The sequence below is a fragment of the Papio anubis genome, chromosome 6, assembly GCF_008728515.1.
Source record: "Papio anubis isolate 15944 chromosome 6, Panubis1.0, whole genome shotgun sequence".
Lineage (NCBI taxonomy): Eukaryota > Metazoa > Chordata > Mammalia > Primates > Cercopithecidae > Papio > Papio anubis.
In genome coordinates, this window is record NC_044981.1 from 35,558,226 (window position 1) to 35,581,473 (window position 23,248).

The window sequence follows — 23,248 nt, forward strand, 5'->3', positions numbered from 1 at the left end:
CTCCTGACTTCGTGATCTGCCCGCCTTGGCCTCCCAAAGTGCTGGGATTACAGGCGTGAGCCACCGCGCCCGACCCTGTTTTTGTTTTTTGTTTTTTGAGATAGAGTCTCACTCTGTCACCCAGGCTGGAGTACAGTGGCGCCATCTCAGCTCACTGCAACCTCCGCCTCCTGGGTTCAAGCCATTCTCCTGCCTCAGCCTCCCGAGTAGCTGGGATTATAAGCACTACCAAATCCAGCTAATTTTTGTATTTTTAGTAGAGACGGGGTTTTACCATGTTGTCCAGGCTAGTCTTGAACTCCTGACCTCAAATGATCCACCCACCTCGGCCTCCAAAGTGCTGGGATTATAGGCATGAGCCACCTTGCCCAACCGATCCTGTTTTATTATCTGACTTGAAAACTACATAATCCACCAGCCCAGGAGGGGATGGGTGGGCTCAATCCCTTGGAGATATTTTTGGTCATGACAGCATGAGGAACAGGTGGATGCTACTGGAAAATAGTGGGTAGAGGCCAAGGATGCTGCTAAACATTCTACAGTGCAAAGGACAGCCCCTGCAGGACAGAATTATCCAGTCCAGAATGTCAGTAGTGCTTCAGTTGAAAAATCCTGGCACTATCTTAAATGGGGATCCTTCTTGCCATGTTATTATGAACCAACATGAGAAATCGCTTTCTGAAAAGTATGAGGGAAGCAGGGTAAGACATGATTCTAGAAAGGGGTCTTTTCTATGGTTACTGCAGGAGTAAAGTGAATCTCCAGAGGCTGTGCTGTCCAATAGGGTAGCCTTTTTTTTTTTTTTTTTTTTCTCTTTTGAGACGGAGTTTCGTTCTTCTTACCCAGGCTGGACTGCAATGGCGTGGCCTCAGCTCACTGCAACCTCTGCCTCCTGTGTTCAAGTGATTCTCCTGCCTCAGCCTCCTGAGTAGCTGGGATTTCCGGCACCCACCACCACGCCCGGCTAATTTTTATATTTTTGGTAGAGACGGGGTTTCACCGTGCTGGCCAGTCTGGTCTTGAACTCCTGACCTCAAGTGATCCACCTGCCTTGGCCTCCCAAAGTGCTGGGATTACAGGCGTGACCCACCATGCTGGGAGGATAGGCTAGTCTTGAGCCATCCATACATAGTTATTGAAATGGAAATTAGCTAAAAAAGAATAAAATTTAAAATTTGGTTACTGGGTTGTAATAGCCACATTCCAAGTGCTCAGTTGCCACACATGGCTAGTGGCCAGCACAGATAGAGAACATTCCCATCAGCACAGGAAGCTCTATTGGACAACACTGCTCCAAAGGACTCAGCAGAACCGGCATCTGTGGGCCAATCCATAAAGGAAGAACTAGAAACTAAGGATATGCAGAGCAGAGGAGACTGTGAGAGGCAAAAACAGACACCAGTGAGATGGTTAAGTAAGCACAAGGCCACATATCATTAACTGCTAAAACAAGTCACACAACACATCTGTAAAATAATTGATCCGCACAACCTGCCCTCTCCCGAGAATCATTCCTCAGTGCATAAAACTCAAAAGCCCTGACAAACCAAGCAGCATCAACAGAAGCCAGGCAGGGTGGGGAGATTCCATTGTTGAGGAGCACCATTCCCTCCCACCTTTCCTGGCATGGTTCAGTTTAATTTCCGGTACAACATTCCCAGACAGACAGGTGGTCATGAGTTCACTGCAGTGGTGGAGGAGAGCATGTGGCGGCGTTTCCTGCTCACAGTCTGGGATTCCTTGTAAAGGTTGTATGCATGCTTGACGATGAAGGGCAGACAGAAAAAGTGCAGGAGCATGTGCGAGATCTGGAAGATCCAGTGCAAGTAACTCAGCTCCTTGAAGGAATCTTCAATGATCCTGTTGAGGACCAGGACTATGGAGAATTTGATGCACTCGTAAGTGATGATCCACATGGCATAGATCAGCAGCCCCGTGTAGATATTCTTGTGGATACTATAAAGGAGGAAGCAGCTGATGATGATGGTGGTGAAGGAGAGGCCAGTGCTGATGTTAGCCCTGTTGGACAGGATCCAAGTGACTAGCTCTGACTTTGAGTCTATGTAGATGTGGAACTTGGCCTCATAGCCAATGTGTGTCATGTGGTTCACGTCAAAGATGAAGAACTGGATGGTATTGAGGACAGAGAAGATGCCCACCATGAAGGACAACATCCTGACGTTCATTTTATACTTGTTTTACCAGAGCACCTCCTGCAGGAAGAAAATCATGAAGACACATGACAAGATGGCAGAGGTAGCCTTAGACAGATCCCCCAAGCCACTATATATAAATAGGAGAGTTAAGAGCAATGATGGTGTGTGGACAGGCAATAGGCTGGAAGTTAAGAGACATGGGGTCTAGTCCCTGCTCTGACCTAACTAGCTAGACATGACCACCTCATTGGGAAATGAATGTATCACTGGCCTGGGACTCTCCTCAGTAGCTTCCAATTCTGCTATTCCAGTTTCAGCTTTGTTTTAAAGTGGCAAAAAGAGTGCTCCTGTTGATGTAAGTTTGTGGGAATTCAGAGGCTCCTGTATGTATTGGGAATAATGATGGTGTGAATGAGGCTCCCATCTGGGGAATCTGCTTCTCTGAAGTCAGAAAACTCTCATGGCTCCTCAAGGGCTTGGAATCAACCCTGACATCCCCTGCCCCCCGACTCTTTCCTTCCAAGCCCTTAGAAATTTCCCTGATTTGCTCCCTAGGTATGGCCTAGCCTTGTCCCAAGTCACAGGGTTTGGCCAGCAGGCATGGAATGGGTAGAGGTTTATGGAGCCAGGCAAGACTTACTGTCTTCTCTGCCCAAGGCCAAAATGCCTTAATAATAAGCGACCATTGTGCAGGTGAAGGTCCAGTGGGCAGACCTCCAGCTGCAACCTAGGTTACACCTGAGCTCTAGAGGTCAACTCATGGCAGGCAGCAGGAAGCTGGTGCCCAAGCTGATCCCTTGAGGGCATGTTGATAATGGAGGACCCAAGGCTGGGGTAGGCTGGGCCCCAGTGCAAATGTTCCTCCACAGCCTGTATCTCCTTCTTACTGGCGCCCAATTCAGAGGACTCCTGAGCAAACCTCTCTCCTGTTCATTCACTACACTGGCTAGCTACCTCTGTTGTGGGGCAAAGGAAGGGGCACAGTCACACATGAGGAGAACACAGGGCTGTCCTCTGGCCGATGAATGTCCAATGGGGGATAACTTGTTGGAAGCCTGACCTGGCCTCTCTCTGAGGTGACCAGAACGGGTCCTGTCCAGCCAGGCAGAGCACAGACAGACTGCCACTGGCCTCTCTCCTGTCCTCTCCTCTTCACTCACTGGATCAACTCCAAATACAGTAAAACATACAGAATGTGAAATTCACCACTTTAGCCCTTTTTGAAGGTGCAATTCAGTGACATTAAGTACATTCACTACGTTGTCGTGCAAGCATATCGCTATTCATCTCCAGAACTTCCTTTCTCTCTCTCTCTCTCTCTCCCTCTCTCGACAGAGTCTTGCTCTGTCCCCCAGGCTGGAGTGCAGTGGCACGATCTTGGATCACTGCAACCTCTGCCTCCCAGGATCAAGCGATTCTCCTGCCTTAGCCTCCCAAGTAGCTGGGATTACAAGCATGCACCAGCATGCCCAGCTAATTTTTGTATTTTTAGTAGAGACAGGGTTTCACCATGTTGGCCAGGCTGGTCTTGAACCCCTGACCACAAGTGATCCTCCTGCCTCAGCCTCCCAAAGTGCTGGGATTGCAGGCATGAGCCACCATGCCCGGCCATCTCCAGAACTTTTTCATCATCCCCACCAAAAACTATGTACCCATTATAAACATCAACTCCCCGTTCCCCTCTTCCCCCAGTCCCTACTAACCATTTTTCTTGCTGTCTCTATGAATATGCCTGCTCTAGGTGTCTCATATAAACGGAATCATACAGCATTTGTCCTTTGGTATCTGGCTTACTTCACTTAGCATCAGGTTTTCCAGATTCATCCCAAATATCCTTATATTTTATTCCCCACCATTCTCCCAACCCTGTGTGACTCCTGATACACAAAACTCTCAGTGCACCCTAGAACCTGGCTGGAGGGTCCAGGAGGGAGGCAATGTGTTGTCTGGTGGATGGCTGCACTCATACTTCCCCGTCTGCACCAATGAAACCTCACCTCTGCTCAGTTCACAGGGCAGCCTTCAGAGCAGCCACTACCCATGGGGTACTCACCTGAATCATCTAAAAATACGGCCCTGAACCACACAGTTTTACTCGTTTGCTTTATGTCTATGTTGCAAGTTTCAAGGAAATGTCTATATAAACCCCACTGGTTCCACAGCTCTGCTGTCCCAGCCTTGGTCTCCACCCTTGGCACCTCTCTCCTGAGTCACTATAATAATGGCCTAACTTCTCTTTCTGCCACTGGCCAAGGTCTTCTGGTACCTTCTATTCATTCAACACTCACTCAGCAAACATCTATTGTGTATCTACTAGGTGCTGGGGGATGAGCTTGGCACTGGAGATAAGCAGGTAAATATGCTAGTGTGGAAGTTAGACAAATAAAAAAACAAATGACTAAAAATTGCTTTTAATTAATAAAAAAGAAAACATGAGGCAGGCGGATCACGAGGTCAGGAGTTCAAGACCAGCCTAGCCAACATGGTGAAACCTCATCTGTACTAAAAATACCAAAATTAGCTGGGCATGGTGGCACGCGCCAACTACTTGGGAAGCTGAGGCAGAATAATTCCTTAACCAGGACCCGGGAGGCAGAAGTTGCAGGGAGCTGATATCACACCACTGCACTCCAGCCTGAGCTACAGAGCGAGACTCCATCTAAAAAAAGAAAAAAGAAAAAAGAAAACTTATAGTGCAATGTGATAAATGTGATAGAGGAAGAGATGGCTCAGTGTTGTCAAGATGTAACAATGAGAGAGATGAAAATCATTGGATGAAAATCGGGGAGGCTTTCTGGAGTAGGCAATAGCTGAGCTTGGGTCTTAAAAGACACGGGCATTAACTAGGCAGAAAAAGGAGGGACTTCACCCCAAGCAAAGGGGACAACACAAAGGGGTAGGCACAGGGACGGGCAAAAGCCATTTTGGAAACAGCAAGTTTGGCTTAGCTTGAGCAGAGGGGAAGGCTGTGTAGGTTGGCAGGGGCCAGATCAGGAATGATCCTTACCTGCTACCAGCCGTGTGGATGTTTCTCTGAAAGGTAAAGGAGAGGTTCTTCAGGGTGTGTAGGCGTGTGGGTATGGGGGTGTGTGTGTGTGTGTGAGAGAGAGAGAGAGAGAGACAGACAGACATAATCAGATTTGCATTTTATTTATTTATTTATTTTTGAAACAAAGTCTCACTCTGTTGCCCAGGCTGGAGTGTAGTGGCACAATTATGGCTCACTGCAACCTCCATCTCCCAAGTTCAAGCGATTCTCCTGCCTCAGCCTCCCGAGTAGCTGGGATTACAGGTGCCCGTCACCGTACCCGCCTAATTTTGGTAGTTTTAGTAGAGAAGGAGTCTCATCATGTTGGCCAGCTTGGTCTTGAAGTCCTGACCTCAAGAGATCCACCCGCTTTGGCCTCCAAAAGTATTGGGATTACAGACGTGAGCCCCTGCGCCTGGCCCTATTTGCATTTCAGAAAAACCTTTCTTGGTGCTATGAGGGCCATGGGTCAGAAAGGGATCAAAGGTGGAGGTAGACAGAGTAGTTGAGAGGCCATGGAAGGAAATAAGGTGAAGTAAGGCAGCAGATGGATGTTGGGGCACAGATTTGGGGCCTGGGGCTGGGAAAAGGAGTCTGGGATGAGCACCTGGATGGAGGACAGCCCATCCTCTGAGATGAGGAGCACAGGGGCAGGAGAGCACTTAGGATGGGAGCGGGGAAGACAATGATGAGTACAGCTTGGCAAATGGTGAGTACTATGGTTTGACTGTTTGTGCCTTCCACAATTCATGTTGAAACTTATTCCCTAATGCAACAGCATTAAAAGATGGGGCCTTTAGGAGATGATTAAATCATAAGGGCAGAGCTCTCATGAATGGAATAAGTGACCTTATAAAGGGGCAGGAGGGAACTAGCTAGTTTATTTTGCCTCTCCATCCCTTCTGCCATGTAAGGACAGTGTTTGTGCCCTCTGGAGGACACAGAAACAAGGCACCATTTGGAAGCAGAGAGAGCAGGCCCTTACCAGACACCAAACCTATTGGCACCTTGGTATTGAACTTCTAGCCTCCAAAAGTGTGAGAAAATAAATCTCAGCTCTTTATAAATTACTCAGTTACTATAGCAGCAGTGGGTGACTCACGCCTGTACTCCCAGCACTTTGGGAGGCTGAGGCAGGTGGATCATCTAAGGTCAGGAGTTCAAGACCAGCCTGACCAACATGGTGAAACCCCGCCTCTACTAAAAATACAAAAATTAGCTGGGCGTAGTGGCCTGTGCCAGTAATCCCAGCTACTCGGGAGGCTGAAGCTGGAGAATCGCTTAAACCCAGGAGGCAGGGGTTGCACTGAGCCGAGGTCGCACCATTGCACTCCAGCCTGGGCTACAGAGCGAGACTCGGTCTCAAAAATAAAAAACGTGCTTTGGACAGTCTCTGAACCTGAATGCAAAGTGATATCTGTTTATTTGTGATAGTATGTAATCATATACTGTCTTATATGATTGGCTAATTGATTCATAAACAATAATTTACTTTCTTCCACTAAACTACAAAATTCTCATAGTCATTCATATCTTATACATTTTTGTATATGGTGTATACACAATGTTCAGTACAGTGTTCACACTACAGAGTACAGCACAGCGACAGATACAGAAATATGTTTAACATATATCTTTTGATTAAGGAAGTGCCTTTCACACTCCTTGACAAATTTGGGAAGGGTGGGGAAATTCAAGACAGACGAATTTTCTCTATTTTTATTATTTTTCTTATCTGGAAAAAAACAGAAGAATAGTGGGGAAATCATAGCACAAACCCACCCCAGGACCAACAACATCCTTTGTGCTACAAAAATCTGAGGTATAAATACAGATTTGCTTATCCCAGGGTTAAAGAGCTGTGGGTTGAAGGCTAATGAAGATGCCAAGAAAAAAGGATTGCCATACTGCAATTCAGCTTCATCTTACTCCGTTCATTTTGACCCATCAGGTGGTAGAAAGGTGGAGTTCACAGAAGGTTTGATAAATCACAATATCCTTTAACTAAATACCCTCAATGAGCAGGATGTTCCAGTTGTGATTATAATCACATTTTCTCTCCATGTTCTCCTAGAAAAATTAGTAGGGTTTTCACCCGGCGACAGAACAACGCTTGGCTTTCCAAAAGTAGGAAGAAAGAATAGAACCATGATTTGAATGCTATGTCAGGGAAAGAAAAGAAAAGGGCCAACATGATTGCTTATGGTGGTGAATAAAGCTACTAATTTTTGAGGCAGTCGGCTCTGTGCGCCGGACTGGAAGTGCAGTGGCGGATCTCAGCTCACCCATAGCTCGCCCCGAGTCTCGCCACTCTCACCCACCTCCAGCCTCGGTAGCTGGGACTACGAAGCGCCCTTACGCCTCTTACTACCGTATTTTAGTAGAGCTGAGGTTTCACCGTGCATGGGATGGTCTCGATCTCCTGACCTGCGTGATCCCATGATGAAGCCTCCCAAAAGTGGACTACAGGCTTGAGCCACCCAGCAGCCGGCCTTTTTAAGACAGAGTCTTGCTCATCGCAGGCTGAAAGTGCAGTGGTGTGATCTCGGCTCACTTCCTGGCCTCCACTCCCAGGTCAGAAGTGATTCTCCAGTCTCAGCACACCTCCCAAGTAGCTGGGATTACAGTGATGTCTCTTCCCACCTGGATGATTTTCTACTTTTAAAGTAGAGGCGGGGTTTTGCCTGTGGGTGGTTGGTCTTGAACTCCTGACCTCAGTGATCCACACTGCCTCTTTCTGCCTTCCAGGCTTTGGAGTTCGGGTATGGCAGGCCACTGGGCCCACCCACAGCTAGAGTAATCTTTATTTCTGCTGTGGAGAGCCTCCGCTGTAGAAATTCGTCTCTTGTAGGAAATTATATTGCCCTGGCTCTGGTTTTTGTAGGTTATGTGGGCATAGGTGATGACAAAGAACATCCAGAAACAGTGCATGATGGTACGAGACACCAAGCCAAACCAGCGCATGATTCTGACCTCTGTAACGCTGAAGTCGTCATTGGTGAGGATTTGTATTACGACGTTTACGGTTTCATAGAAAAGAATCCAGGCAACGTAGATGACCAGGCCCCTGAAGATCTGGGCATACACTGAGTACAGGAGGAAGCAGCTGATGACGATGGTGATGAAAGAGAGGAAGAGGACGATTTTAAAACTCCAGCAGATGATGAAGTCATTTATGATGCCACTTGCACTCTCGTACTTTAGTGCGATCTCACTGCAATTGCCATGCCCTAGGTGATTATGTTCAAAGATGAGATACATGTGTACGGCCATGATGGTGAAGACCCCTGCCAACACGGTGCCCATTTTGGCAGTCATCCCACACCACTGCTGCTGTTTCACGCCGAGACCTCCTGTGAAGACAGACAACATGAGGGGGAATTCTAGTTCCTGCCAACATGGTAAATTACCAGGGTTCTGCCTCCTTTCCCAGTCCACCTTGGAGAAACATAGACAGCAATATGAAAACCAAGAAACTATAGTCTTGGGAAGACAGAGGCTGTTTAAAATGGATTGGGGGTGGGGAAGAGAGAGGATTCAGTCAAGTCGGTGGCAATGACCAAATGAAATTACAGCAGTGGGGCCGGGCGCGGTGGCTCACGCCTGTAATCCCAGCACTTTGGGAGGCCGAGACGGGCGGGTCACGAGGTCAGGAGATCGAGACCATGCTGGCTAACACGATGAAACCCCGTCTCTACTAAAAATACAAAAAATTAGCTGGGCGCGGTGGCGGGCGCCTGTAGTTCCAGCTACTCAGGAGGCTGAGGCAAGAGAATGGCGTGAACCAGGGAGGCGGACTTGCAGTGAGCCGAGATCGCGCCACTGCACTCCAGCTTGGGCGACAGAGCAAGACTCTGTCTCAAAAAAAAAAAAAAAAAAAAAAAAAATTACAGCAGTGGTTCTCAACCCTGGATTCACCTTAGAATCACCAAAAGTACTCAAGTCCAGGCCCCACCCCAGACCAATCACAACATTCTCTGGTTGGGACCCAGGCAGCAGTATTTTTCAAAACTTCCTACTAATTTTCATAGGTAGCCAGTGTTGGAAAAAGCTGAGTTAGAAAAAGATGGCTTAAATTATGCTCTTAGCTGGGCACGGTGGCTCATGCCTGTAATCCCAGCACTTTGGGAGGCTGAGGTGTGAAGACTGCTTGAGTCCAGCAGTTCAAGACCAGCCTGAGAAGCATGGTAAAACCCCATCTCTACAAAAATTAGTCAGGTGTGATGGTGCATGCCTATAGTTTTAGCTACTTGGGAGGCTGAGGTAGGAGGATCACTTGAGCCCAGGAAGTCAAGGCTGCAGTGAGCTGAGATCGTGCCACTGCACTCCAGCCTGGGTGACAGAGCAAGACCCTGTATCAAAAAAAGAAGCCGGGTGTGGTGGCTTACGCCTGTAATCCCAGCACTTTGGGAGGCCGAGGGGGGCAGATCACGAGGTCAGGAGATTGAGACCATCCTGGCTAACACAGTGAAACCCCATCTCTACTAAAAATGCAAAAAATTAGCTGGGCGTGGTGGTGCGCGCCTGTAGTCCCAGTTACTCGGAGGCTGAGGCAGGAGAATGGCATGAACCCAGGAGGCGGAGCTTGCAGTGAGCTGAAATCGCGCCACTGCACTTCAGCCTGGGCCACAGAGCGAGACTCCGTCTCAAAAAAAAATAAAAAAAAGAAAAAAGAAAAAAAATTATGCTGTTAATTCTCCTAGCATTGCCTTGGGCTACCATTGCTGCCCAGATGGTGAAAATTGCCTGTACTCGTTCAGACCTGAGTGCAGATGTTTCAGAATATAACCAGGGCAGCACAAGAACCCTGTTGGGTGGAGATGATAAAAACAGGTGGACGCCAACTGGCTTCGGGCAATCGCTTCTCTACTACATATCAAAATATGGATTACAATGAAAGATGTATACTGTAAAGGAAATTTAGAGCCTTAAGGTAGACTAGCCTTATAATAGAAAAGAAAAGGCAATAATGAGCTAAGTATTCAACTCAAGAAGTTAGAGGGAAAATAACAACAATACAAAAGTAGGAGGAAGAAAATAAATAGAAAAGCATAAGTCAATGAAACAGGAAATAAAGTAGAGGGACTTCTGACTGGTTAGGTTATTTGGGCTGACATGTTGCTAAAAAGCAACTTAAAATGCTGCATAAAATAGTTTAAAAATATAAAGTATAGAAGTGCTGCCCAAGTGGAAGGAAGTAAATTTTGCTCTGAGGTTATTTGCCAATCTAGGCAAACTTGGATTTCATTATGACAGCAATGCAGGGTAAAGAAGAATGAAATCAAAGCTCAGGGTCCACCAAGGTGAGGAGTCTTTCCTGTATTAGTTGTGAGCATCCCCAGAGGCCTACGATTTGGGGAAAGGTGAATCAGAAGTAAACCTCCCCTACATCTTTCTGCCAGGAAACTCCAAGAAAAGTTGGCTTGTTAACTACACTGAGCAGGTAGGGAGAAAACTCTCCTTGAGACATTGTAATCATAACTGGCCTTTTTTTTTTTTTGGTAGATTTATAGTCCATATTACATGAAGTATTTTTTTTTTAACTTTAAGTTATAAATCTAGTTTAAAGTAGTCCTAAACTGAAAGTGTGTCTAAGTGTCTGGCAGAAGCAAATTCAAACCGTCTCTGGAGGATTGTACTTTTATGCTGGTCTTCATTCTCCATGAATTTTCATCAGCAGTTTTTCAGGGACAAGGACAAGTATATAGTGAAAAATAACCAAGCACGTAAGGAACAAGGCATTGTGAGAACCAGCTGAAACAACAGATAGCAAAACGGAACTGCAGTAGTATCTGATCATAAAACAACTATGGTTACTATTTTTTGCATTATTTAAAATTTTTGTTTTACTTTTATTGTAGTGTAATTCATGCACATATAATACACAGATATATAATATACACAAGATAAAATTTTATGTCTTAACCATTTTTAAGTAGACAGTTTAGTAGTGTTAAGTATATTCATTTTGTTGTACAAACAATCTCTAGAACTCTTTCATCTTGCAAAACTGAAACTGTACACCCATTAAGCAACAAATTCCCATTTCCCCCTGCCCCAGCTCCTGGAAACTATCATTCTACTTTCTGTTTCTATTAATTTGACTACTCTGGTTATATCATGTAAGTGGAATTTTTTTTTTTTTTTTGAGAAGTCCCTCAAAAAGGCTAGAAACCTCTGTGGCCAGAGGCACCTTTGCCTGAGTTCTTGTTCTGTGTCCAAGATGAGGTACACAGACAAGAGAAGGGTAAACAAGATGAAGATGAGCTTTAAGTGCTCATCAGCTCAAAGAAGACTCGCAGTGGGTAGCTCCTCTCTGTAGGCAAGTCATGCCACTATCTGCTGCTCTCAGCAGGGAGAAGGCCCTGGAGAGGGCTGCTCCTCTATGCAGCTGATAGTCCTGACGTCTCTGCAGGTCTCTGATGCTCTCAGAAGAGAGGGTAGTTCCTCTCTGTAGCTGGTCCTCCCATTGTCTCCTGCTATCAGCAGAGAGGATAGCTCCTCTTTGCAGCTGGTCGTCCTATCATCTCTCTGCCCTCTTCATCCTCTAGCCATCCTCTGCCCTGCTCTGGCTAAGCCCAGGTCTTTCATGGATCTCAGAGGGGAGGAAGTGCATGCAGATTGGTCCATGGGCAGCCATGGGCAGGCTGGAAGAGGCACCACGAGTTCCCACTCAGGTCTGCAGGACTGGCGGCCTGGCCCCAGCCTTCAGGCTCTCCCTGGCCTGCAGTGGGGCCTTACTAAGGACCCGCCCTCTTCCACCCAGGAATCAGTATGCCTTCCGCTGCCATTCGTGGCCCCTCAAGGGTCTGCCCCAATCCGGCTCCGAGATTTGAACAGGTGCCGGGATTGGAGAGAGACCAGGCAGCGGGAGCAGACATTCCGGAGCCTGCAGGGATGGGAGGAGGCCGGGGAGCGGGTCCTTCTGGGGCCCCCGAGGGTGCAGGCTGCAGAGACGCCCGGGTCTTGCACCTGGGAGGGCAGCCGCAGCTGCACCTGGGAGCTCCTATTAGTCCTCGGCTCCTGCCTGCTCAGTGAAGTGGGAGGCCCAGGTCTGCAGCCGTGGGTCCTGGCAGCTGCAGCTGCACCTGGGAGGGTAGATCCTGCCTATTCCCGGCCCTCCTCCAAGAGCACAGGGAAGCTTGGATCCACAGCCACAGTTTGGGCAGCTGCGGCCCGCCAAAGAGGGCGGGGCTCCTGCCTGCTGCGTACAGCCGGAGGCGGGGTCTACGGCTGTGGTGTGGGCGGCTGCAGTAGCACCCGAAGAGCTCCCGCCTTAACTCAGAAGGGGCCGGGCTTCCACCGGGTCTATGGAGTGTGCAGCCCCAGCCGCGCCTCTTTGCTGCAGTTGGAGTGACAGCCGGAGTGGTGGAAGCAGCCTCTGCCATCACTAGCTGATTTGAAAAACAACCAAATAGAATTTCTAGAGAAGAAAAACTCAGTATCTGAAATTAAAAATTCAGTGGACATAAATGGTAGCAGGTTGGACACAGATTAAGGAATAATTAGTTAACCAGGAAACAGAAGATAAATCACGAGAAATTATCCAGAATGTAGCACAGGGAGACAAAAAGATGTAAAATATGAATGAGAAGTTAAGAAACATGAAAGATATAATAAGATGTTCTGATAAAGAGAGATGAGACAAAATGGGGGTAGCTATTTACAGAGAAAATAGCTGAGGATTTGCACAACTGAAAAAAAAAAACACCAATGCACAGATTCAAGAAACCTGATTGCTAGAAGGATAAATGAAAGAAAATCTACACAAAACATATGGTACTCAAACTATCGAACACCACACACAAAAAGAAAATCTCAAAAGCAGCCAATGGACTTTTTATTTAAAAGACCAACAGTTACAGACTTCTACAAGAAACAAAAGTCCCATGGAATAATATTTTAATTGTGCTAAACAAAGCAAAACAAACAAACAAAAAACCCTGCCAACCTAGGATTCTATACTCAACTAAAATATTTTTCTTTTTTTTTGAGACAGAATTTTGCCCAGGTTGCAGTACAGTGGCGTGATCTTGGCTCACCACAACCTCTGCCTCCCGGGTTCAAGCAATTATCCTGCCTCAGCCTCTCAAGTAGCTGGGATTACAGGCGTGTGCTACCATGCCCAGCTAATTTTTGCATTTTTAGTAGAGACGGGGTTTCACCATGTTGGTCAGGCTGGTCTCAAACTCCTGACCTCAGGTGATCTGCCGCCTCAGCCTCCCAAAGTGCTGGGATTACAGGTGTGAGCCACTGCGCCTAGCCTATTTTTCATATATAGATAGATAGATAGATAGATAGATAGATAGATAGATAGATAGATATAGATATTTATAGAAATGGAGTCTTGCTGTGTTGCCCAGGCCAGAGTGGAGTAATGCAATCATAGCTCACTGCAGCCTCAAACTCCTGATCTCAGCAGAGCCTCCTGCCTCAGCCTTTTAACTAGCTGGGACCACAGGTGCACACTACCACATGCAGCTCATTAAAAACAAATTTTTTTTTGGCTAGGTGCGGTGGTTCATGCCTGTAATTCATGCCTGTAATTCCAGCACTTTGGGAGGCCGAGGCGGGTGGATCACGAGGTCAGGAGATTGAGACCACCCTGGCTAACACAGTGAAACCCTGTCTCTACTAAAAATATAAAAAATTAGCCAGATGTGGTGGCAGGTGCCTGTGGTCCCAGCTACTCTGGAGGCTGAGGCAGGAGAATGGCATGAACCCAGGAGGCAGAGCTTGCAGTGAGCCGAGATCACGCCACTGCACTCCAGCCTGGGTGACAGCATCTCGCCATGTTGCCCAGGCTGGTCTCAAATTCCTGGCCTGAAGTCATCCTCCCACCTCAGCCTTCTGAGCAGTTGGGATTACAAGCATGAACCACTGTAAATATTTTTCTAAAATATTTTTCAAGATTGAGAGCACATAGTATGATGATAACATTTTCATAAAAATCAAAACTAAGTAAAATTTAAGAATATATTTTTTGGCCATACATATATATGTGAATAAAACTTTAATATAAAAGTAAGGGAAGACCAGGCATGGTGGCTCACGCCTGTAATCCCAGCACTTTGGGAGGCTGAGGCAGGTGAATCGCTTGAGTACAGGAGTTCAAGACCAACCTGCCCAACATGGCCCATCTCTACAAAAAAAAACAAAAACAAAAACAAAAACAAAATCCAAAAATTACCTAGGTGTGGTGGTGGCACATCCCTGTAATTCCAGCTACTCAGGAGGCTGAGGCATGAGAATCACTTGAGCCTGAGAGGCGGAGGTTGCAGTGAGCCAAGACTGTGCCACTGCACTCCAGCCTCAGTGACAGAGCAAGACTCTGACTAAAAAAAAGAAAAAAAAGATTACCAAAAGTAAGGGAATAATAGATACAAAATTTGGGATTGTGGTTATTTCTGAAGTGCAAAGGGCAGGGACAGGGGCAGGGGCACATAGATCATTGTGAGGTATTATTCTGTTTCTTGGATTGAATGAGAAATTCACAAGCGTTCATCATAGTTTAAAAAACAAATTAGTAAATAAAAGAACAAAAGTGCATGTACTAATGATGACTGTTTTCTATGACCTAGGATTATGAATAATTCAATTCTGTATACCTGAGTTCCCTAAGGAAAAAATAAAAAGAGTGGAAAAAGACATGTAATCTAATCTCATACCTGTGGCATACTGTGGCGTAATTGGCCTTCCTGTGTTGTTCATTGGCTCCCATCCAACTAACACATACAGCAAACGTCCTCTTTGTACTTCTTAAAAATCTCATTAAAATTTTGGGTTCCCATTGGTCTATCTCTAGCAAAGACTGATAATTGTCTCCCAACATTCATTTCTCCCTTTTCACTTTTACCTTTAGCTAGACACATGGCCACCCAGCTAATGACTACATTTCCCAGCTTCGCTTGCTGATGTATGTGGCCCCGTGACCAATGGGATGCTAATGGAAGTGATGTGTGCCACTTTACAGTCTTGCTCATAAAAGAATTAGGAGTGCTCTCACCCTCTCCCTTTCTCCCTTCCTGTTTTTTAGCCATGATTGGAACTGATCTATGACCTACCCTATCAGCCGTGGGTCATTGCTACTTGAGAGAGAAATAAACTCCCATCATAAATAAGCCATTGTCTTTTGGGGTTTCTTTGTTGCAGTGGCGTAGCTTGTACCATGTTATACTTCCTAAACTTCTTTATTGAAGAAGTGTAACGAGAACTAGTGATCCACTGGGATCTAGCACCTCCCTTGACTTTGCTCTTTTGAAGAATCCAGCAGATTCCTCCTGTCTACATGCTTATTTCACTGAGTCTATGCTTCTTCACCATCTCCTCATAAAGAGATATCTCCCCTTTATCTCAAGATCACCATTCTCTTTTTTTTTTTTTGAGACAGAGTCTTGCTCTGTCGCCCAGGCTGGAGTGCAGTGGCACGATCTCGCCTCCCGAGTTCAATCGATTCTCTTGCCTCAGCCTCCTGAGTGGCTGAGATTACAGGAGCAGGCAACCACACCCGGCTAATTTTTTTGTATTTTTAGTAGAGATGGGTTTCACCATGTTGGTCAGGCTGCTCGAACTCCTGACCTCGTGATCCACCCACCTCGGCCTCCCAAAGTGCTGGGATTACAGGCGTGAGCAACGGCACCGGCCCAAGATCACCATTTCCTTACAATTAACTTGGTAATAACTCATGTATTGTCTTATGATATATTTTATTATATATTGTCTTAAAGTGTTATTTAAATATTTTATACTTATAATAATCATTTTCATGGCTACCAGTAAGGATATTGAGTGTTACAGAAGCTAATTAATTTTGTCCAGGTCTGTATATCTGCTCAGCAGCAAAATTAGGATTTGAATTCACAACTTTCTGCCTCCAAACCAAATCACTTGCCTTCATACTCAACCTACTTGTGCTTTGTGTGTTTCAGGTATTTTTTGAATTCACTGAACCCAGAGACTCCATCCATCCCCTAGCTCCTAAGGAGGGCCTTGGCTAGAGTAAGGCCTTGATTAGAGTAGGCCTTTGGTCAATGTTGGCAATTCTTCCTCCGTTGTCTCTCATCTGAGTCATCTTCCTCACTAACTCTCAGGGCCATTATGTTCCTTTCTCCTTTCTTCTTTCTCTCTCTTTTTTTTTTTTTTTTTTTCTTTTTTGAGACGGAGTCTTGCTCTGTCGCCCGGGCTGGAGTGCAGTGGCCGGATCTCAGCTCACTGCAAGCTCCGCCTCCCAGGTTTACGCCATTCTCCTGCCTCAGCCTCCCATGCAGCTGGGACTACAGGCGCCCGTCACCTCGCCCGGCTAGTTTTTTGTATTTTTTAGTAGAGAAGGGGTTTCACCGTGTTCGCCAGGATGGTCTCGATCTCCTGACCTCGTGATCCGCCCGTCTCGGCCTCCCAAAGTGCTGGGATTACAGGCTTGAGCCACCGCGCCCGGCCTACTTCTTTCTCTCTTTCTTAGTTCTCCTTCCTTCCCTTCCCTCCCATTCTTTTTCCCATCTATACTGCAGAACTTCTAAGTGTGTACTCTTGATTGCTCTAAGCTAAGACAATTTTTTTTTTTTAGACAGAGTCTCGCTCTGTCACCAAGGCTGGAGTGTAGTGGCGCGATCTCAGTTCACTGCAACCTCTGCCTCCCAGGTTCAAGCAATTCTCCTGCCTCAGCCTCCCAAGTAGCTGGGACTACAGGCGCATACCACCATGCCCGGCTAATTTTGTATTTTTAGTAGTGATGGGGTTTCACCATGCTGGCCAGGCTGGTCTCAAACTCCTGACTTCATGATCCACCTGGCTCGACCTCCCAAAATGCTGCTGGGATTACAGGCGTGAGCCATTGCGCTCAGCCTAAATGTTTATTATTATCATTATCTTTATCATTATTACACAATCTCATTTGACTGATATGCTTATATGAAGTAAATATTTTAATTTGCAAAATTAAAACATAATTTAATATTGACTTTGTATGTATCTTGAGATATATATATAGGAAAAAAGTTTGTAGGGAAAAAAATGATCCAATACTGAGATTTAAAAAGTCACAAATAGGAACATAGAAAAAAAAGTTAATGTTTCCATGTTATGGAAAATTTCACATTTGCTCTATCAAGTGAGATAAAGAGACTTCTAAAGCAAGAGTCTCAAACTCTAAGGCCTTCCAGAGCTAGGCAAGTCAAATAAATGGGTGAGGTTGAGGGGTGTGAAGATACTAGGGCTGAGTGTGGTGGCTTGCACCTATAGTCCCAGCTACTTGAGAGGCTAAGGCAGGAGCATCACTTGAACCCAGGAGTTTGAGGCCAGCCTGGGCAACATAGCAAGACTCCATTTCAAAAAAGAAAAAACAAAGAAAGAAAAAGTTACTAGGGAGTGGTAGAGATTGTAGCAATTAGGACAGTGTCCACCTGCCTGAAAGTATTTGAATTCAAATTTCCTTAATAGATTGTGCTGTTCAGACAAAACATATTTGAGGGCCATGTTGCAATTTTCACAAGAGTGAAACTCCATCTCAAAAAATAATAATAAGGCCAGTGGCTCACATTTGTAATCTCAGCACTTTGGGAGACCAAGGTGAGTGGATCCCTAGCAACTTTCAGTTTTACTAGTAACTTCATTAGATTCATTTTATTATTTGGCTCATTCTAAGTTACAGTCATCTATAGATTTAATTTCTAGTACTTCTCCTTAATGTGCTGACTCTGCAGCAGTTGGTTGTTGATTTGCTTTCTATTGCTGCCATAACAAATTACCACAAACTGAGTGGCTTAAAACAACACAAAGTTATAATAGTATCTCAGTTCTGCGGGTCACTAGTCCCAGTTGCCTCAATACTCAACTGGTGGTTTCTCTGCTGCAGGTTTTACAAGGTAGAAATGGAGGTATCCTGGGCTAGCGGGATGCTTCTTGGGAAATTCTAGGGAAGAATCCCCTTCCAGCCTCCTTCAGTTTATTGGCTGAATTCAGTTCCTTGCATTTGTAGAATGAAGATCCCTATTTCCTTACTGGCTGTTAGCTGAGGGCCACCCCTGACTTTTAGAGGCCTCCTTCCAGGCCTTGCTCCTGGACTCTCGGAGCCAGCAGTGGTACAGCAAGTCCTTCTCACGCTTGGAATCTCTCTGACTTCTTCTGTCACAAAAGAAACTCTAACTGGAGAAATTCTCTCCATGTACCGGTTTGTGTGGTTAGACTGGACCCACTTGTATAATCCAAGATAATCTCTTTACCTTCAGGTCCTTAACCTTAATTGCATCTGCAAAGTCCATTTTGCATACTCACAGGTGTGATACGAGGGGGCAAAGGCCATAAGGGCTGTTATGGGCTGAATTGTGCCCCTCCTCACCAGGGATTTCAATTCTATGTTGAAATCCTAACCCCCAGCACTGCAGAATGTGACTGAATTTAGAAGTAGGGTCTTTAAAGAGGTAATTAAGTTAAAATTACATCATTAGTGTCAGACCTAATCTGACATTTCTTACAAGAAGAGAAGATTAGGACACAGACACACAGAGAGGGATGACCATGTGAAAACATGGCGCGGGGGTGGTGAGGGTGGCTATCTACAAACTAAGGAGAAAAGCCTCAAAAAAACCCAACCCTACTGACACCTTGATCGCAGAATTCAAGAATTGTGAGAAAATTAATTTATGTTGTTTAAGCCACTCTATGATATGTAGTTATAGCAGCCCTAGCAAACCAATAAAGGGGCCAAAATTCTGCTTAACACAGTTAAGCAGAACAGCCTTTGAATTTTTCTTTGGACCTGGGTAAATTGCCTCTCTACAGCTGGGCAGTTGTCTTGTAAAAATTAAGTTAATTTTTTTGAAAAGGGTTTTAATGATGAGTTTTCTTTTCAGTGAAACCAAATAACAACACAAAGGTTTTTTTTTTTTTTTTTGTCGTTGTTGTTTAAGTTAGGCTGTGGGAGTAAACCAAATCAATTCAAGAACCTAGTTAAATCACTGTCACTAAATTCCATCTAATTTAGTTTAACTTAATTTTTATTTATTTTCTTTTTGAGATGGAGTCTCACTCCATCTCATCACCCAGGCTGAAGTGTGCAGTGGCATGATCTCTGCTCACTGCAACCTCCACCTCCTGGGTTCAAGTGATTCTCCTGCCTCAGCCTTGCAAGTAGCTGGGATGACAGGTGCAAGCAACCATGCCCAGCTCTTTTTTTTTTTTTTTTTTTTTTTTTGTAGAGATGGGCTTTCACCATGTTGGCCAGTCTGGTCTTGAACTCCTGACCTCATGTGATCCACCTGCCTCAGCCTCCCAAAGTGCTGGGATTACAGGCGTGAGCGATCACACCTGGCCTCCATTTAATTTTTGAGAAATCAGGCTGGGCACGGTGGCTCACGCCTCTAATCCCAGCACTTTGGCAGGCCGAGGCAGGAGGATAATGAGGTCAGGAGATCGAGACTATCCTGGCCAACATGGTGAAAACTCATCTTTACTAAAAATACAAAAATTAGCCAGGCGTGGTAACGTGTGCCTATAGTCCCAGCTACTCAGGAGGCTGAGGCAAGAGAATGGCATGAACCTGGGAGGTGGGGTTGCGGTGAGCCGAGATGATGCCACTGTACTCCGGCCTGGGTGACGAGATGGAGTGAGACTCCATCTCAAAAAGCAAATAAATAAAAATTAAGTTAAACTAAATTAAATGGAATTTAGTGACAGTGATTTAACTAGGTTCTTGAATTGATTTGGTTTAATCCCACAGCCTAACTTAAACAACAGAGCGAGACTCTGTCTCAAAAAAAAAAATCACCAGAAAGCTCATGCTGCCTCTTTTATCTTTTATATATAATATATATACATATTTATATTTTCAATGCGGAGAGAAATTTACAATTTTTTTTTTCTTTCAGGAAATGGGGCTACTCTGCTTCTGGATTTTCTCCCCACTTTCAGACCATTATTCTTCCTCAGACCCCTGCTTCCTAGGTCTTTCTTACCGTATGTCTAAAAAAAAAAAAATTACAGAATCTCAGTCCCTAGCCCACACTTACTGAAATCAGAATCTCTGGAGGTGGGACCCAGGCAAAAATCTCAAGCTTGCATGAACCGAATTATCTGCTTTCTCCTTCCCTGAAACTGGGCAGCTGAAGGATAAGTCACCTTATGAGGTATTTTCTTTTTTGCTTGTGTAAGTCTTTCGTGGGGGCGGGGGGAGAGGGGTGAAATGGAATTTATTCTTAAATCTGGGCTAATAGATTTGATTAATGGGCACAAAAGGATGCCTCGTTCCAAAAAATATAATTTTCCCAAGTTGATGCAAATAGAATTAGAGATCACAAACAGAATAACATGCTGAAATAGTGAAAGTCAGGAGAACTTTCTACCACAAGGCTCCTGCCCATAATGGATTTTCTATATACTTTTTCCAAACTTTCAAGGATAATCTAGACTAAGGGTCCTATGTAACAGTTTTGTTTTGTTTTTTGAGACGGAGTCTCGCTCTGTCGTCCACGCTGCAGTGCAGTGGCGCAATCTCAGCTCACTGCAAGCTCTGCCTCCTGGGTTCACGCCATTCTCCTGTCTCAGCCTCCTGACAATAGTTTTATACCCTATTAATGGTCACCAGTTTAACTGGCCCTAAACACTGCTGGGAAATCCTACTACCCTTCTCTGTTTAACTTCCTCTCCTGTTCTCTGCAACAGCTAGTCCGAACCTTTGGTCTCAGAATCCACAAACCCCATTTCCACATACACACTCCCTTCCTTTGTTACAAAGAGGAAGTCTCTTTCCTCCTCTACCATGTTGTTATCTCTGTTCCAGAGCCCATGCTCCTGCCCTCCCCGGAACCTTCCATTTATCATTTCAGTTGACCACTCCTTATCTCTTCAAACATCTTCTCTTGACTTCTGACACCAAACTCACCTTGTTTTTCTCTCACCTGTCTGGCAACTCTTTCTCAGCCTCCTTTATTAGCTTCCTTCTGTTTATTCCTAAAGGCTAGTCTCCCTCAGTGCACAAACCAAGACACTGTTCTCACTTTATGCTCTCTTCTTTGGTAACCTCACTGTGGTTCGGCTGACATCTACACCGAGAACAAATGCGATGTCCACTGCACTGGTGACTCCCAATCCAATCTGGTCTTCAGTTTGGAGCTTCAGTTGACATATTCAACTAGAATGCCTCCATTTGGGAACTCTTTTGGGGCTGCTCAAACTTAGCATGTGCCAAACTCCCGCCCCCACCTGCTGTTTCTCTGGTCTTTCTTTACAAACATATGTCCACCATCGTGGCTGTACCTTCCTTTGCCTATCCTCAACATTCCAAAGAACTCACCAAGTTGGCCGGGCGCGGTGGCTCAAGCCTGTAATCCCAGCACTTTGGGAGGCTGGAGGACGCATGGATCACAAGGTCAGAAGATCAGGACCATCCTGGCTAACACGGGTGAAACCCCTGCCTCTACTAAAAATACAAAAACTAGGCTGGCGAGGTGGAAGGGCGCCTGTGGTCCCAGCTACTCCGAGGCTGAGGCAGGAGAATGGCGAAACCTCGGGAGGCGGAGCTTGCAGTGAGCTGAGATCCGCCACTGCACTCCAGCCTGGGCCAGAGCCAGACTCCTAGTCTCAAAAAAAAAGAACTCACCAAGTTCCATCAACTCTCCTTCCCACCAATCTCTTGAATCATTATTTTTCTTCTGACTCATCTTAGTCCCCATTCCAAATATGACAGCATACTACAGGACTGTAATTTATAAACAACGGAAATTTATTTCTCAGTTTTGGAGGCTGAGAAGTCCAAGATTAAGGCACCGGCAGGGCTGGCTTTCCCTGCTTTCAGGTGGCATCTTGCTGCTGCATGCTCACATGGGAGAAGGTGGAAGGGCAAGAGGCAGCTCTCTGAACCTCTACCTATGGGCATTAACTTTATCATCTCTACAAAGTATGCCCCTCATGACTTAATCATTTTCCCAAAGGCTCCACCTCTTACTACCATCACACTGGGATTTAAGTTCCAACATATGAATTTTGGAGGGCCATATACGTTCAAACCGTAGCACCATCTCCACTGCTCTCATCATAGTCCAAAAACCATCAGATTTCCTTTGGACAATAAACAATACAGATGGTCCCTGACTTACAATGGTTTGACTTAAAACTTTTCTACTTTACAATGGTGCAAAAGTGATACGCATTCAGTAAAAACAATACTTGGAGTACCCATACCGCCATTCTGATTTTCACTTTCAGTATAGTAATTCAACAAATTACATGAGATATTCAACACTTTATTATAAAATAGTCTCTGTATTAGATGATTTTGCCCAAGAGTAGGCTAATGTAAGTGTTCTTAGTACATTTAAGGTAGGCTAGGCTAAGTGATGATGTTTGATAGGTTAGGTGTATTAAATGCATTTTTTTCTTTTCTTTCTTTCTTTTTTTTTTTTTTTTTTTGAGATAGTCTCACTCTGTCACCCAGGACGGAGTGCAGTGGCGTGATCTTGGATCACTGCAACCTCTGCCTCCCAGATTTGAGCGATTCTCCTGCCTCAGCTTCCCCAGTAGCTGGGATTACAGGCATGCACCACCTAGCTATTTTTTGTATTTTTAATAGAGGTGGGGTTTCTCCATGTTGGCCAGGCTGGTCTCAAACTCCTGACCTCAGATGGCCCGCCTACTTTGGCCTCCCAAAGTGCTGAAATTACAGGCGTGAGCCACCGCGCCTGGCCACTGAAATGCATTTTTGACTTAACAATATTTTCAACTTATGATGGGTTTCTTGGGACATAACCTCATCGTAAGTTGAGGAGTACCTGTGCTTATGAAGTTGTAATCTTGAGATAGCCACTAGTGATGATACAGTTAAGAGTTTGGGAGGAAAGGCAGTGAGTGTGTGTGTAGAGGATAAGAAGTCCACATCTGGCTGGATGTAGTGGCTTGTGCCTGTAGTCCCAGCTACTCAGGAGTCTGAGGCAGGAGAATTACTTGAACCCAGGAGGGAGAGGTTGCAGTGAGCCGAGATGGTGCCACTGCACTCCAGCCTAGGCGACAGAGTGAGACTCCATCTCAAAAAAAAGAAAAGAAAAGAAATATCGGTATACACATATAATTTTGAGAT

At 45.4% G+C, this 23,248-nt stretch overlaps 1 protein-coding gene across 3 annotated transcripts in view; it reads right to left on the minus strand.

The window, feature by feature from the left end:
- Nucleotides 1-1,406: 1,406 nt before the first annotated feature.
- TMEM217 (transmembrane protein 217) overlaps nt 1,407-23,248 on the minus strand; it is a 46,123-nt gene continuing 24,281 nt past the window's right edge. For 2 of the 3 annotated variants that reach the window (XM_021937206.2, XM_021937205.2), the window contains one exon: nt 1,407-2,213. In XM_021937206.2, the coding sequence (XP_021792898.2) occupies nt 1,674-2,186 (513 nt within the window). In that variant the 5' untranslated portion in view covers nt 2,187-2,213 and the 3' untranslated portion in view covers nt 1,407-1,673. Of the gene's footprint in view, nt 2,214-14,489; nt 14,520-23,248 lie in introns of those variants that run through there. The other variant, XR_001901738.3, reaches the window with a different exon arrangement.